Source organism: Zingiber officinale, chromosome 10B (assembly GCF_018446385.1).
Source record: "Zingiber officinale cultivar Zhangliang chromosome 10B, Zo_v1.1, whole genome shotgun sequence".
Taxonomy (NCBI): Eukaryota; Viridiplantae; Streptophyta; class Magnoliopsida; order Zingiberales; family Zingiberaceae; genus Zingiber; species Zingiber officinale.
Genome location: NC_056005.1, coordinates 40101230 through 40117334, shown reverse-complemented (window position 1 = coordinate 40117334; position 16105 = coordinate 40101230). Strand labels below are relative to the sequence as shown.

Here is a 16105-nt window from a genome sequence, read left to right as displayed (position 1 = left end):
TCGGTTGCATAATCTATTCAATTATCTTATGCATAAATTAGTTAAATCTAACGTTCGGATCAAATCACTTCTAACGGAGGTAACAACCCTTAAAGAAGTGACTAACTCTGAATCCTTGACTGACCCTATTCAGACTGAAACCTCAACTCAAGTCCAAAATCTTGAGGAGGAGAATTCCAACCTGAAAACTTAAGTCAAGGATTTGAAGATCGCATTGGAACAGTTTACACTGGGTTCCAAGAATCTTGATTTGATTCTTGGAAAATAAAATGTCGTATATAATCGATTCGGACTAGGATTTAGAACAAAAAATAAATATCGTTCATATCTATCTCTTGTCAATAGAACAAACAAAAAACTAGTCCAAGCATGAGTCCCCAAGTCAAACTTGGTAAATCAAGTTGGACTTGGTCAATATTTGATCCCCATGGATCAAATTCATTACCTCGATAGACCATATCGAGGCTATGATCCAGGGGGAGCCAATAGGAAGACCATTTTTAGAATTGTTTGATAATTGCTGCTTATTGCTTTTACTACATATGCTTAGATTAGGATAGATTAAGGACCCAGGTGTAATTTACACTTGATTGGTTAGTCCTAGGAGTTTTAAAAAGGAAAATTAAATATCCAATTTCTTTGAGCGGCTTTGTCTAGAAATGGTGGATGATTCCATACCCAAGAAGGCCCCGTGCCTCGCCACAGCCTAGAAGCTAATCTTTGAAATGTGTATTTAGTTGACCAATTGAAAAACCTGAATCTAACTCAAATATAAATTAATCCTTAGACATAACATAAATCAAAGATAAAATTAAACATCTCACAAAAATCTATAAGGATCCCTGATTGACAATTTAGAAATGGATGAAATGGACCTAGGTAAAATTTAGAAGTGAATTAAAATAATTTTAAATTAACAAATTAATTTTAAACAAATCAATTATAACCTAATCAAATCAATTTCATTTTAATAATTAATTAATTCTCACTTAATTAAATTAATGTTTAATTAATTTTAACTTAATTTTCAATTAATTAATTTTAACTTAATTTTCAATTAATTAATTTTAACTTAATTTTCACTCAATTAATTCTAACTTAATTTTTAAATTTTAACTTAATTAATAAATAAATTTAACTTAACTATATATATATATATATATACATACTTAAATCTAACCAATTCCTAAATAAAACTGTTTAACTCAATAAAACCATCTCACAATCACCCATAGGGATACCATATTTGATAACCTAGCTTGGGTGTGATGGAACATTAAGAGTTAATTTCATTCAAACTATTTTTCTATCCGTCAAATTGAACCAAATCAAATACTTTATGTGTAGGAACATAAAGATTTGGATCAATGGATGCTAGATAGTGGATGCTCCAGGCACATGATTGGAGATAGATTGAAATTCACTAAGTTGAAATTGAAGAACCTAGGGTCCGTCGCATTTGGCAACGACAGAACACTCAAGGTAATCAGAACATGTAATATTCAACTAAGTTCCGATTTCTACATTCAAAAAGTTTTATTGGTTGATCGATTGAATTTTAATTTACTAAGTATTAGCCAATTATGTGACTCGGGATACTTAGTCATATTCTCAAAATTTGAATGCTTAATTAAAAATGTTGCAAATCCTAACATCACACTTAATGGTATTAGGAAAAAGAATATCTATTCAATTGATCTACCAATCTCCTCACTTAAGTGTCTATTGACACAACAAGAGAAAACTAAGTTGTGGCATAGAAAACTGAGTCACACTCACACCAGACTCATTTAAAAAATGAGTCAAAATGGTTTAGTTAGAGGTTTGACCAAATTTAAATTTATTGAAAATTCAATTTGTAATGCACGTCAACAAGGTAAACAAACCAAGTCAACCCATAAATCAACCAATTTAAATAGAACTAACTCAATACTTGAACTTCTACACTTAGACCTATTTGATTCACATGGGGCTAAGTCACTAAGCAAAAACTAATATTGCTTAGTAATAATTGATGATTACTCAAGGTTTACTTGGATAAAATTTCTAAAATCTTAAAATGAAACCTATGAAATCTTTAAAACTTTTTGTAACTTAATAGAAAATGAAAAAGATACTAAAATTAAAAGAATTAGAAGTGACTATGGGGGGGGGGGGGATTTGAAAATCTAAAATTTATTGAATTTTACGAGATTAATGGATATAAACATGAATATTCATGTCCTAGAATCCCTCAACAAAATGGTCTAGTAGAAAGAAAAAATAGAATCCTACAAAAAACCGCTAGAACCATGTTAAATGAATACAACTTAAATAATCAATTCTGGGCTGAGGCAATTAATACAACCTGTTATATTTAAAATAGAATTCTAATTAATAAAATACAAAATAAAACTCTATATGAATTATATTACAACAAGATTCCTAACTTAAATTATTTAAAAGTTTTTTGGTGTAAAGTTCATATATTAAACACTAAGGACTACTTAGGAAAATTCACATCTAAGTCAATCCCAAGAAAATTTTTAGGGTATTCCACAACCAGTAGGGCCTATAGTGTTTATAACAAAAATACCTTAAAAGTTGAAGAAACAACTAATGTAATTTTTGATAAAGAAAATAACTTACCTAACTTAATAAATGAAAATATTAATCAAAACATAGAAAATATAAATTCAAGAAATTTAGAAGATGATGAAGATATTCAAATAAAATCTAGTCAATCACAAGAACCAATTATTGACTCTAACATAAGACCATCAAGAACAAGTACCAATCACCCACCTGATAAGATTTTGGGTGATCCAACCATAGGAGTTAGAACTAGATCACCTTATAGGAACCTAAGTCAGATAGCTCTCATTTCAAAAATTGAACCCAAAATTATAAAAGAAGCCCTACCTGACCCAGATTGGATACTAGGAATGCAAAAGGAGTTAGCTCAATTTGAAAGAAACCAGGTCTGGGAACTAGTACCCAACCCCAATAACAAAACCATAATTGACACCAAATGGGTATTTAGAAATAAATTGGATGATAAGGGTGAAATTTTAAGAAATAAAGCTAGGTTAGTAGCTAAAGGGTTCAATCAAGTAGAAGGGTTAGACTATGATGAGACCTATGCCCCTGTAGCAAGACTTGAATCAATTAGGATGTTGTTGGCTATGCAACACACAAAGGATTCAAGTTATTCCAAATGGATGTAAAATATGATTTTTTAAACGGATTTATCAAAGAAAAGGTATATGTAAGTCAACCCCCAAGATTTGAGGACTTGGATCACCCGAACCATATTTTTAGGCTAAAAAAGGCCCTATATGGACTAAAGTAAACACCTAGGACTTGGTATGAATGACTATCAAATTATCTAATATCTAAAGGTTTTAAACAAGGTCAAATAGATCAAACCTTATTTGTAAAAGTCTTAGAAAAAGATATTTTTATAGCCCAAATCTACGTAGATGATATCATTTTTGGTTCAACCAACACTAAATTTCTAAAAGAATTTACCAAGTTAATGGAGAGTGAATTTGAAATGAGCCTATTAGGAGAACTCAACTTTTTCTTAGGCTTACAAATCAAACAAACCAGAGATGAAATTTACATATTTCAAACAAAATATACCAAGGAGTTAATTAGAAAATTTGGAATGGAAAATTCAAAAATTATAAGTACTCCAATGGCCACAAATGTTAAAATTGACTCTGACTTAAAAGGAAAATCAGTAGACTTAAAATACTATCGAAATGCGATAGGAAGTCTACTCTACCTAACTGTAAGTCGACCAGACATCCTATTTGCAGTAGATATGTATGCAAGATATCAATCTTATGCAAAAGAGTCACATCTAACATATGTTAAAAGAATACTTAGGTATATTAAGGGAACCCTAAATGTAGGACTTTGGTATCCTAGAACTTGCACCTTTGACCTAATCGGCTACTCTGACTCAGACTATGCCGGATGCAAATTAGATAGAAAAAGCACAAGTGGTAGCTGCCAATTCCTAGGTCAGTGCCTGGTAAGCTGGTCAAGTAGAAACCAACACTGTGTTGCTTTATCGACTACTAAAGCTGAGTACATAGCCTTAGGAGAATGTGCATCTCAACAATTATGGATGATGCATACCTTAAAGGACTATTAACTAGAATATAAAAACACAAAAATTTCCATTGATAATATAAGTTCAATTAACTTAACCAAGAATCTGATTCACCACTCAAGGACTAAGTACATAAAAGTTAAACATCATTTTGTAAGGGATCATGTAGCTAAGGGTGACATTGTACTTAATTATGTTGAGTCCAAGTTAAACCTGGCTGACATTTTCACAAAATCCTTACCTGAACTTGAGTTCAGTGCACTTAGAAGGCAAATAAGGATGTGCTTAGTAGAATAGAGGTTGCTTTCAAAAATTGATTCTTTGTTTGCAATTTCAAAATACTTTGTTTTAAAACCGGACCTCCATACCTAGCGGATCCAATCGGATATATATGAGTGAGGTACTGAGTATTTGTGTGGTTGAGTTAACTTTTACCGATTCAATACATCTTCATAGCTATGAAGTCCGGCCAGACCTTGAAGAGAAGAACCAAGTATATCGAACCCATGAGTCAACCAATGAAGTCAGTTCACTCGGAACCCTATGGGCAAACATCCACTCGGAGTCTCTCAGGGAAACCAACCCAGAACTCTCCAAGTGGATTTTTGCAAGTGTTCGACTAGGCTTCTAAGAATCATGCTCTCACTCTTCTAAGGGCTAGCCTTAGGCCAAACCGCTCAAATTAACTCCTTAGGACTTTAACTCTCACATCCCTCGGAACTTTGACCGCCATGTCCCTATGAATTTTGACCGCCATATCCCTTGGGACTTTAACCGCTACATTACTCAGGACTTTGCCGCTATCGTTGAGGGTCCCATCCTAATCGTCTTATCAGTATTGATTTCAATTTTGTCTTATGATGGATGATAATTGGATCCTATTATAGATGCATCATTAAGTCTTGTTTCCATGTATCGCTAGCTTTCACCATGTTTCATGGGTTGCAAATGTTCGGGTTTGATTCATGGGTCTGGAGCACTCCTCTCCACATAAGTTATCAAGATTCCTAAGTCCACATAAGCCTCTGCTCTCTTATTTTAGCTGTCAACTGGTTTCTGCTATCTTTTGATGCTTCTTCTTCTACCTACTACGCAGCTTAGATACTTTAAAACTTTATACACATGCGATATCTCTAGAACCTATCATGTGATTAGGAGGGAGAGATGATCATACATTGATCAATTCTGTGGCAGCCCATGGTGGGTTCCGTGGCTTCTGCATACCAATTGCCACCATGAGAAACTGGATTTTCTGGCTAGCATGATTTGGGAGCCATGTGCTCATAAAAGCTCAAATATTAGCCTATGCAATGTTCTTTGTCAAATGCTTGAGGAATCAAATCATCACCTGTTCTTTAACAGTGTATACTTGGCAACCAATATTCATTCCTGGGTGCCAAGTTCTCTCAGGTCCAATGGATGCAAGGAAGGCCGAGCATGGATAATGTGTACTACATCTACACAAGGCAAGGAATGAGACGGTCTCTCCCAACTCCAGCACTCGTATGGAAAAGTTGTTTCAGCACTGGAGTTCTTCGGTATTAGGGGCCCTTGTGATCTGCTTCGTTGATCGCTGATCTCGGGCGAACCATGTTAATTCCAATTTCAGTTTAGAAGAAAATAAAATAAATAAACTCATGCAAAAGCTATTCGACATTACAAAATACATTTGGACTGATTAAATTGTGTAAAGTTATACAGCAAAAAAATAATGTCATTTACAATACACGAGAACAGTTTCAAGCCCTCCCAGACATCCATGAGTCGAGAAGTATTATACAACACAATTGGTAATTCTTTACATGTTTTCCCCTTCGACTCATAAAAATATGCTTCTTTCTTTACAACAAACTGCCCTATAATTTTACCAAGTCCCCACTTCTTTATGTTACATTGTATACTATGATCAACTTAGTTTCTCCTGTAAAATTGCATCTTAGAACAAATTATTCTGGTTCAGAGTTTCAAATAGAGTCATACCATATGTAAATGAATCTAAGAGACAAAATCATGTAGCAAATGTGTCGATCCAAATCTTTGCTGCCGATCCCCTACATTTGCATATTCATAGTCAGCTGTTTCTGGTCCAGCTGGAGTGGCATCATATACATCGTTTCCTGTCACTGCAAGAAAGGTTTGATGGTTGTCTGCCATAGGAAGGCCTAAATCACACTGCTGAAGACCCAGTGTGAGAGACACCCCACTGTTTCCGTACTGACTTAACTCAGCCATCTGATATGCGAAAAACCTCTCACTTCGGTCTGCGCTGTTAAGAGCATCTTGTAAAAAGTTGGAATCTTCTCCAACTGGCCTTTGATTGCTGATCTTTAAATTCATATTCGAGACTTGGATAGTTGATTCATTTTGAAAAGCAGCAGCTGACCCTGCCATCTCAATGGCTGGAATAATACAAGGTTCACTTATCTGGCTTGTTTGGCATCTTGAAGCAGCTGCATTTTGTAGTTCCTCATGGTCCTCGGAGGATTGAACATCTTCTTTTCGTTTCGTGGGATTTTCAGAAGAAGAGTTCGAGTCAATCTCGATGTCACCAAACTCTTCTTTGTACATGTCTTCAATCATGGGCTTCCAAAGGCGAACTCGTGCATTGATGAACCAGTTTGAAACCTGGAGAAAGTAAAAAAAAAAAAAAGGAAAAATTTATAATTCAAAGAATTCTAGTAATTTAAGCTGTTTAATCTGAAGATTCAGCTGAAATCAATAGCCCCTTAATGCCAGAAAATTCACAAATAAAAAGAATAATGCATAGTATAGAATAACCAAAGTGATCAGCAACAGGAAGCATAAACAAGACTGATCCTACAAAGCTATTGCTTTATGATAAATAGAGAATTAAGTAGAATAGAGTTTAAATGAGTTGAGAAAGAATCTAAGGGTGGACAGAAAAGGGAATCAGAGGCTGAAAATAATTAGATGTTTTTGCAATTGGTAGGCATTCAATGAATATGTTGGCTCACCAGTAATCATTATCATTTTCATCAAGCCAAGTTGTGCTTCTCCTAATTATTTGGAGTGCTATATCATTAGTAAAATTCAAATCAATTGATTCTTTTTTACTAATTTCACTAAAAATAATTTTGCCCTTGTTATATTTCTTGGTTCTTGGGCCTTCTACTCTAATCGGTTGAAGTATTTAACTCTAAAATATATTGCCACCATGACTCACCAGCAATACTCTTAAAAAAACTCAATACCTGACTTCTTGACAAGCCTGTCTGTCTTGCAAGCATTAGCTTCTCAGAATCCTTCGGGTAACTGCCAAACAGATTATAACTTAACTATTAGAATATCATTGTATCTACAAATGAACCAGGAAAAAGATAAATTCTTTTAGCTCACGGGTGAAGGAAGTGCTCAAATAACCAAGCACGAAGAATTGAGACAGACGACTCAGGCAAACCCCTTTGTGGTCTCCAGGCATGTGGTTGCATCATGCCAAATTGCTGCATCGCTCTCTGTTGCCTCAACTGCTGATCTATGTGGCGAAGTCGAGATAACCCACCACTCATACCACTTGAGTTATCTGCTTCTCCAAGGCTTTTCTTTACAAGTTGAACTTGGCCACTGATGGCATCTCTCAAGCAGCGAAAACGACGAGAAATTGTCAAAAGGGCAAGTGAAGTGTATGGCTTGGCAGCTCCACAACCAGCTATAGTGTCAAAGTAAGACACTATTATCTGCATCTGATGGTAATATTGTTTATATCTTCTGTCAACCTACAATAGAAGGAATAAAACATGTTGAGACTGTTGTCAAATCACAATAGAAACACATAAATTCATCTGTTGGCAAGCATACAATCAGGGAAGTAAGTCTTAAAATCTCATAGATGCAATGAAATCACAGCACGATAATGTTTTTCAATATAAGCACCTCAAGTTTTTTGCTATTTAGACTGTCTATCAGGAGAAATCTTAACTTTTTTTTAATTTGTTTCTACCAAGATGAAGTTTAGCCTTTGCCAGTTATACGATCGCACTGTTTAATTATGAGTACAGGATCATGTTCCTTTATTAACCTGATAAGAAAGATGCAAGATATTAATTCTTCTATAATTCAATCACCTCCAACTGAGAACCTTAGTGCTACGTAAGCAAGTAATATACAGACTAACGAACACAAATAAGCTTAAAACCTTGAATCCTTTCCATCACGTAGTATGATTTTTCTAGCTAGCCAAAATGGCCAATCATTGAAGTATTTTGGTTTGCATCAATCAATCTAAAATAGTAGATTCATTGCACCATAAACATTTGATAATGCAACCCAATTTAGAGGTCTCTACAAGCTATTGGCTTCATAGATTTGATTCTTCTTCACATTGAGTCATCCTCATGGTTTATTTATCAAAAAATAAACCAAGGAATAAGATCATTACATCCGGTCAAACTAGTTTATTCCTGATTTTTGTTCACTGTTATTACAGATTAGGATTTCACAATCTTTCGCTGGCTCTTTTACCAAAAAAAGCATAACACCTGTGAATTGAATTATGAGCTTTCCCATTTTGTGTCAATCCTCACAGGAAAGCTTTGCGTTATGTTGGTTTCCACAGCAAAGTTGAGTTACAAGCAATGTTGAGATCATTCTTCTAAATCTTTTGCTGAGATATATTTTTTCAATTTTGCATCATATTTGAAGCTTTTCGAGTTTACAGTTGGAACCACAACAAAGGCCTTCAGGAAATTTTCTTCTGTGAAAATTTTCTTCACTCATATAGTCTGGTGAAGCTTTTAATTACATTCAAACAAAGTTGGTTAAAAAGAAGAATTTTTATGAAAGATCAATCAGAAAACCCACTTCACTACTAAAAGGGCAGTTAGCAATTAGCATCACATCCTTTGGCACCAAATAAATCGAGCATTGACTTGCTAAATTTAGGGAATTGATTACACTCTTAATATCTATTGACATAGAGAGTAGAGATAGGACAGGTTGATTAGGTCCAATGGATATTTTCCATCAACAGTTCTGCATTGACCCACAGTTAGAAACTAGGTATTCAGCATAATTGTACAGCAAGAGTAAGTTCCCAGTGGAAGAGATACTGTTGATCATCTCCTACTAACAAAATCTCTGACAGTGATGAATTAGACAAACATAGAAGCAAAGCAGTTATTTCATGTTTAAATTACTTCCAAAAGTATGATTGTAGCTTTGTACCTTTCAGATTTCTATGACCAGGTGCCTGTGAATTGGGACTAATCCAACCAAAAATGAGGAGCCGCTACAAAGAAGGTCGCACACTTCATATACGTACATCAAGGGCCTCCACACTTGTCCATTTGAAAGTAAAGTGGGACCTAGTGGCCCATGGAAGTGTGGCAAAGACCAATTAATTCCAAAATGAATAAATTCTTTGGGTAGGAGGTATCTTCTTCATATATGTATAGCAATGGTCTCCATTCCATGTGTGATTAATCCAGGCATGGTGTGTTACTCACCAACAACCCCCTCTCCAAGCCTAACATGATATAAAAATGTAGATGGAGTTTCACTTATCATATACATGTCATCGTGATTGTCGCCCCATTAGTCATACAGGTGCGGCTTAACATGACATCAATTTTTTATTGCTAAAATGAACCATAAAGCAGCCAAAGGCCACCACAAGAGGGGAACACTTTCTTTATATATGTCGGAAAAGTGAATGAAAAATGGATGAAATTGACTCCAATATGAATGAGAGAATAGTGTCATATTAGAAGTTTCATGGCAACAAGGCTGGTTTATATGGAATCACAACTTGAAGATGTTGTGAATATGAATGGATGAGAGGCTCTCTTGTGTAGTCATCCATAGGATGTGTGTGCAAATCTAGGGGCCAGAACCTAGTTGACTCATATGTCAAACGTCAGACCAGTCAAGGCAAAAATTATCAATGTAGCACAACTTGTGTTTTGCCACTCAGTTTAATTTTTTCTACTGCCTCAAATCTGAAACAGCCACAATGATAACTGCTGCTTGAAACGGCCTGTCATTAATCGAGCGTCAACTATTGCTTGGATCTGCCAACTAGCATAGGATTAATGGCAGTTAATGATCATTCCTCAGGTTAATTGTAGAGGATTAATGGTGCCAAATTTGAGCCTATAAATTGAAGCTCTTCCTTGGCAAATGAGATAATCTGAAATCCATAATCCATCAACAAGCAACTTTTCCCCACGTTCTTTTTGGGCCGTCACGATCCACCTCTGTTTCTCTATTTTTTTCTCTACATTCCTAGTGATAGCGTTCGAGTACAGTGTTTAATCGCCATGAACAACCAATGCTTGGTTGCTAATGTGGCTGAGCCGTTGTATGCTAGAAAACAAACGTCCATCGAATCTCTAAGCCCCGTCGTACAGGGGATAAATTTGTTGTGTTCATCAAAGGCCTCAGTTGTGCTCAACAAAGCTTGGACTTGGGCTCCGAGTCGGCCTTACAACCTCAACCTCTCAAGGCATTCAGTAGGTTGGTCACTGAGTACCTTGACTCAGCCTCCTGAGTTACTGTAGTGCACATGTTCATTTAAGCACTAATATGGGTATGGGACCTAACCAACCATAATGAGCAAACATAACAAGAAACATTTTAATTGGTATATAGAAAATCTCTATAAAAGTGGAGAACCAAAATGTTCCAAGTTCAATTGTATCTATTGATGTAGTTAGTTAATAGACTAAAAATGATTTAATTGATTTGAATGCATGGAGTGACATAACCTTATCAAGAGCTCAACAAAGGGATAAGACCTCAATAACTAATCCCAAATCCTTGAAGAAAAAAATAGTCACGGGGATGATGATTATAGTGTACCCTTTGTACCAAATAAATTTTATAGGTTGGCATTCAGTTGTATTCTATTTCTCATAGGCTTCAAATTATACTCTCTCAAAATCTAAAGCACCACCTCACTCGAAAAGGTAATGATGATAAGAAACATATCAAACTCATTCATGCTGATCAATATCTAGTTAAAAATGATTCTACAGTAGTGCAACATAATTTCAGTAATGAAAAATGATAAAAGAATAATGAAAGAATAAGAAAAGGAAAGGAAGTGGTGTTACCTCATCCAGCATCCCTAATAACATTGTGACCTTGTTCTGAAGGTCCTGTTTTTCAGAAGGTGAAAGCTCGCAAGAGGAAGTAGTGGCAGCTTCTTGAGAGTTTGATGTCTTCCCTTCAGTCTTCAATCCCCCACCAGCATCCTTAGCTGCAGTGGGATTAGAAGTATGGCCACCTTGGCTTTTGTCTGTTTTCTTTAAAGCCTTCTCAACATTAACAACTTCATCAAGTAATTGTTGTGCTGCCTTGAGATATTTGGAATTTGGGATCATTGTTGTAAGAACTGGGTGCTCATAGGACAAGGAACTACCATGCATATGTTTGTTTTGAAACGTTTCCTGGCTTAAAGTAACATTTCCAGAAGCTGACTGATTAGAACCTATATGAGAGAGATCCGAGCTAGCTAGCTGGTACTGAATTGAAGGAACTGGCATTTGTGTGCTAAGGCTAAGTGATAAGCCCTGATTTTGCACCAATGCTACATTTGACTGTTGCAAAGACAAGCTCTGCCCGTGTAGGATGCCCAACTGTGTCCGCATACGCATCTGAGGATCCTCAGCATTAAGTAGATCATCTGAGCCATTTATAGAGCCATCAACTGTCTGCATAAATAACATCTCATTTCTCCCATCCTTCCAAGTATTATAAGTATGGTTGCCAAGACGAGAGGTGAGAATATCAGTATTTGCCCCACTAAATCCTTGTGAAAAGATGGTAGTGGCAACAGGAAGCTCATGATGGCTCTGTTGGGTTTGAGTATTGCCAGCTAATGCATCTGTAAATGAGGAATGTGAGAAGGTAAGATATGTCATGGTGCCAGGAACCAATGATTCAGAATATGGAGCATTCCCTGGTACGTTGGGGATATGATTTGAAGCAGCTCCACTCTGATCATCAGATAATGAATAGAAAGTAGGCATGTCTTCTTCCCTTGGCTACAAACAACACAGTCAGGTCATTGCAGTACTTTGACTAGAAAATAGCAACTGGCTTTATTCATAAGAATCTCGACAGACAGCTACTGTAGAAGATTAACAGTAAGGAAAAGAATAATTGATGAATCAGGATAAGGGATCCACATGCTACTATAGTCAGTAAGAAAATTAAATCCAGTAGAAACCAGATTTGTCTTAGCACCAGTCCCAGATTATGAAGGCCAATTAAGATGCTTCGCATAATGTCCAAAACCTAGGCAATGACAGAATCATATCATATAATTCAAACTAACAAATAACTTTTTTCTTTTTCTGAAAAAGGGCATAGATTTCTTCCGAATGGCGCAACAAGTAGTACAAAGCATTGGAAATAATCCAAATATTTGTCCTCTATCAACTGGTTAGTTTCTGTGAGAACAGTGCTTGAGTACAACTATCACTAGGGGGAAAAGAGTAAAGTTGCACCTATAAAAGCCAAAGCCCACAATCAAACCTCCATGGCTCCAAAAACTCCATTAGAACCTGATCACCATCATCAACCGTGTTTGTAAGGCATAACATATTACTCACCTATTTTATCGGGCGTGTTACGACCGGACAGGTTTCCATCAAAACTAAAGAGTTAACAAAAACAAACGAAATGGTCGAAGAGTAGAGGTAAAAGGAGCTTTTAGCCAAAAAAAAAACAAAAAACAAATTCGGATGAGGGAGAAAAGAGCATAGAAAAAAAAATCAATCTTGCAAAGAAGGAAAGAAGGTTTCTTAGAGAGGAACTTTATTTTGGAAGCTAAAGAAAAGGAAGGAAACATGTAAAGACCCTGGTGAAACAACCTTCCAAGGTTCTTTTAAAATTAGCTAGAAAGGCAAATTAGATAGAGACGGATACATAAAGGCAGACAAGAGAAGAAGAACTGAGATGGTCTTGATGTTGATCCGAAGAACCATGAAAAGCGTCAATACAAAAATTAAATACGTCCTTGTTGAAGAAGAAAGATATGAATAGAGATGATAGAGAAAGCAGCGGCAGCAGCACGAGTGTCCAGTACCTGAGAAGAGGGCATGGCATGAGGGGAAAAGAAATAGGGGATGGCCGGCGGTTGCTGCTGCGGTCCGCGCGCCTCGTGGAAAGCACAAATTCACAGCCGTCGGCAGAGAATGATCCTCCCAATCCGGAGACAAACCGATCCCAAGACCTCAATCCGAAGGACACAAAGCTCCCCCGTCCCTGCCCTCCCTTTACAAACAAATATTATACCTCTCTAATACACTCCGCCCACCCTCATCAGCATCCCCAATTGCCAATATTAAAATCCCCAAGTCTTCAAATCCCTTTCTTTCTTTTTTTTTTGTTTTGTTTTTTCTTCTCGCTCTCTCTCTCTCTCTCCTCACAATATCATAAGCATGCCTAAAAATTCTATATTGCACGTGAGTATACTTCTCTCTCCCTCAGCCCGATGGTAAATGACAAACCTTTCGCTCTATTCCTCTTCCTACCGTGCTCTTATCTCTTTATCTGCAAGTTTCAGAGCAGCCGAGGAGGTTCCTTGCTATTGCTTCTTAGGAGTTGGTGCTGTGGATTGTTAAGGTGTTCTATCTCCTAACCACCAGTTGGTAGACCTAAAACCTGCTCTTTAAAACTCTCAAGCATCAATTTTCCATCTCTCTCTGATCTTAATCCTAACCTCTCTCTTTCATTCATTTCTAAGCATGGGGGACGATGCTGACATCTCACAGCCCAAACCACACAAATCCTGAAGCTACTTTACCACTATCCCGTGCAGTAGATGGTGTGCCACTGCCTGATTAAGAATAATGACAGCATTAACGCCATTTCTTACAATCTTGTGCTACTTTCTCCCCACCACTGTAATCTTCCTTTGTGCTGGTCCCCTCTTTTGATTGCATGAGCTATGACATGCCTTAATTACATTTCACCCGCTGCCCCAAATCCACATTTTTTTAATCAGCCATGTTCTTGTTTGTTTATGATATTATACACTAGCCGCCTGCCCCCGTTCGTATTTTAATGCGTCTGTTGAGTGTTAGATCCCGGCAGCTCATCATTGCTTTTTTTGATGATTTGTTGAATTTCTGTTTGTTGTCTCAAACGACCTCAAATAGACACGACGCAGGGATCTTGATTACTCCAAAGCGTGTAAAACTAATCTTGCTTTTTTATTATTTTCGATGAAATAGACCTTATGTCTATAAATCTTATGAATCTCATATATTATTCCAGAGGGAGTAGAAAAGGATCTAGATACAAGATATGGGTAAGTAACTACAGAATGATTGAAGTTTAGGATTAATTTACTGAGATAGAAGATGTAGTAACTACTTTTCTCTTCCAATTTGAGTGATGTGATCATTGATAGTCTACTAACATGTTTGACACAACATTTATCATTGATAGTCTTTTCATCTTTCTTTTTTTTGGGATCTAAGGAATATAACTTTTATATGACATTTTATGGTGAGAGGTGCCAAGATAGGATCATGTGGGGCCTACTACGATAGTGTTAATTTTTTTTCAAAAAAAAAAAGATATATGCATATATGTTTATGAAAAAGAAAGGGCAATTTAAAAATTTTTAAAAGTTCCATATCTAATAGTATATATTTAAAGGGCAATTTAAAATTTAAATATTTGTTCTTGTGTACAATTATTATTTCTCCATGGCAAACTCTAATGATCATATTTTTTTTATAATTCGAGTGAACCACAAGTCTCCCCTTGCCTTGCTATTGCAAGTGGCATGATGCCAAACGATCACCTCATATTTTATTTAGATGCAATTTACTAGATCCTAATTGCACATCATTGGATGCACTTGAGATAATGAAAGTGGTTTTTTACACTCACAATACTCTCAAGCGAAAAGAGCATAAAGCAAAGGTAGAATGAGAATTCAGTGTGTCCGATGTTCATCCTCAACTCAATATTGGATGACAAAATTGCATCGGAAGAAAAAGTTCATATTCGATGATGATGCGCCGTGTAAAAAGTTGCTTATAATTATAAATGTTAAGGTTGAAACATGTACAACAAATTAAAACTAATCTATCACAATGAAGACACAATCGAATGAGTAAAAGTAGCTACTATATCTACTCATGTTGGGTGGTAGAATACATGACCATTAAAATATGTGTGCAATAATAAAGACTCTTTCAATATGTTAGAGTACATAGAAAACTTGAGTTTACGTTGAGGAATATCTTAACATCAAATGATGTTATATATGTTAACGATATAATGTTACTCATGCTCAACACTAAGGTCAATTGTTCTTGTTGCGTGATTGATGTGTTTAATTGAGGCGTTGGTAGATTATGACATATTAATTAATTTTAGAAAAATGCATGACATGATGTACGAGCTAATTTTTTTAATAATTCAAGTACGCACCGCACCGCATGTGAAAAAAATAAAAATTACTAAAAAAATCAGTAAAATGAAATAATAATTTAAAATACTTAATAACTATTTTCTAATGACTCAGATTGATTCGATCGTAATTATTGGGCAAAAAGATGATAACGTTCGCTTCCAGTATCTTCGTCATATTTTACCTAAGGTCATCACGAGGGAGGTTAATTATGATACTCGGAGAAACTAGTGCGCAGTGGGAAGAGGGACACGGGGACCAGGGATTTACGCCTTTACTATCCCGTGATTCGAACTCATGATCTTATTGGACAATCTTTTACGCACTAATCACTCTGGATAACCTCGTGGGGCTGATTCGATCGTAACTATGATACATGTAACTAGTGAGTAAATTGATGTGTTTGGTGCCTGTGTTTAGTATTTAGTATGCATTTATTCTATTACATAAGCATATTTAGCATAATTTTATAGCTTTTATATTGTTTTTATTTTTCTTAATATGAAAAATAGTATTTTATTAATTTTCATTGACATAGCATAATTTTATAGCTTTTATATTGTTTTTATTTTTCTTAATATGAAAAATAGTATTTTATTAATTTTCATTGA

The 16105-nt window shown here is 35.8% G+C and overlaps 1 protein-coding gene across 2 annotated transcripts; it reads right to left on the bottom strand.

The window, feature by feature from the left end:
- Positions 1 to 5758: 5758 nt before the first annotated feature.
- LOC122028846 (BEL1-like homeodomain protein 7) lies at positions 5759 to 13967 on the bottom strand. Of its 2 annotated transcripts, XM_042587771.1 has the most exons (6): positions 13152 to 13967; positions 12571 to 12627; positions 11173 to 12105; positions 7460 to 7836; positions 7315 to 7375; positions 5759 to 6727 (listed from the first exon to the last, which is right to left on the bottom strand). In XM_042587771.1, the coding sequence occupies exons 3-6, from the start codon at positions 12088 to 12090 to the stop codon at positions 6098 to 6100; spliced, it is 1986 nt and encodes a 661-aa protein (XP_042443705.1). In that variant the 5' UTR covers positions 12091 to 12105; positions 12571 to 12627; positions 13152 to 13967; the 3' UTR covers positions 5759 to 6097. The 2 variants fall into 2 exon arrangements, with proteins under 2 accessions (XP_042443705.1, XP_042443704.1); XM_042587770.1 differs by lacking the exon at positions 12571 to 12627 and having other exon boundaries at positions 13152 to 13965.
- Between the last annotated feature and the right edge of the window lie 2138 nt (positions 13968 to 16105).

Excerpts from the sequence above, each read along its gene's own strand:
- LOC122028846 (XM_042587770.1), bottom strand. Across the intron at positions 7,376-7,459 it reads TTTGAGCACTTCCTTCACCC|TTACCCGAAGGATTCTGAGA; the intron begins GTGAGCTAAAAG and ends TCTGTTTGGCAG. Across the intron at positions 6,728-7,314 it reads CAGGCTTGTCAAGAAGTCAG|GTTTCAAACTGGTTCATCAA; the intron begins GTATTGAGTTTT and ends TACTTTCTCCAG.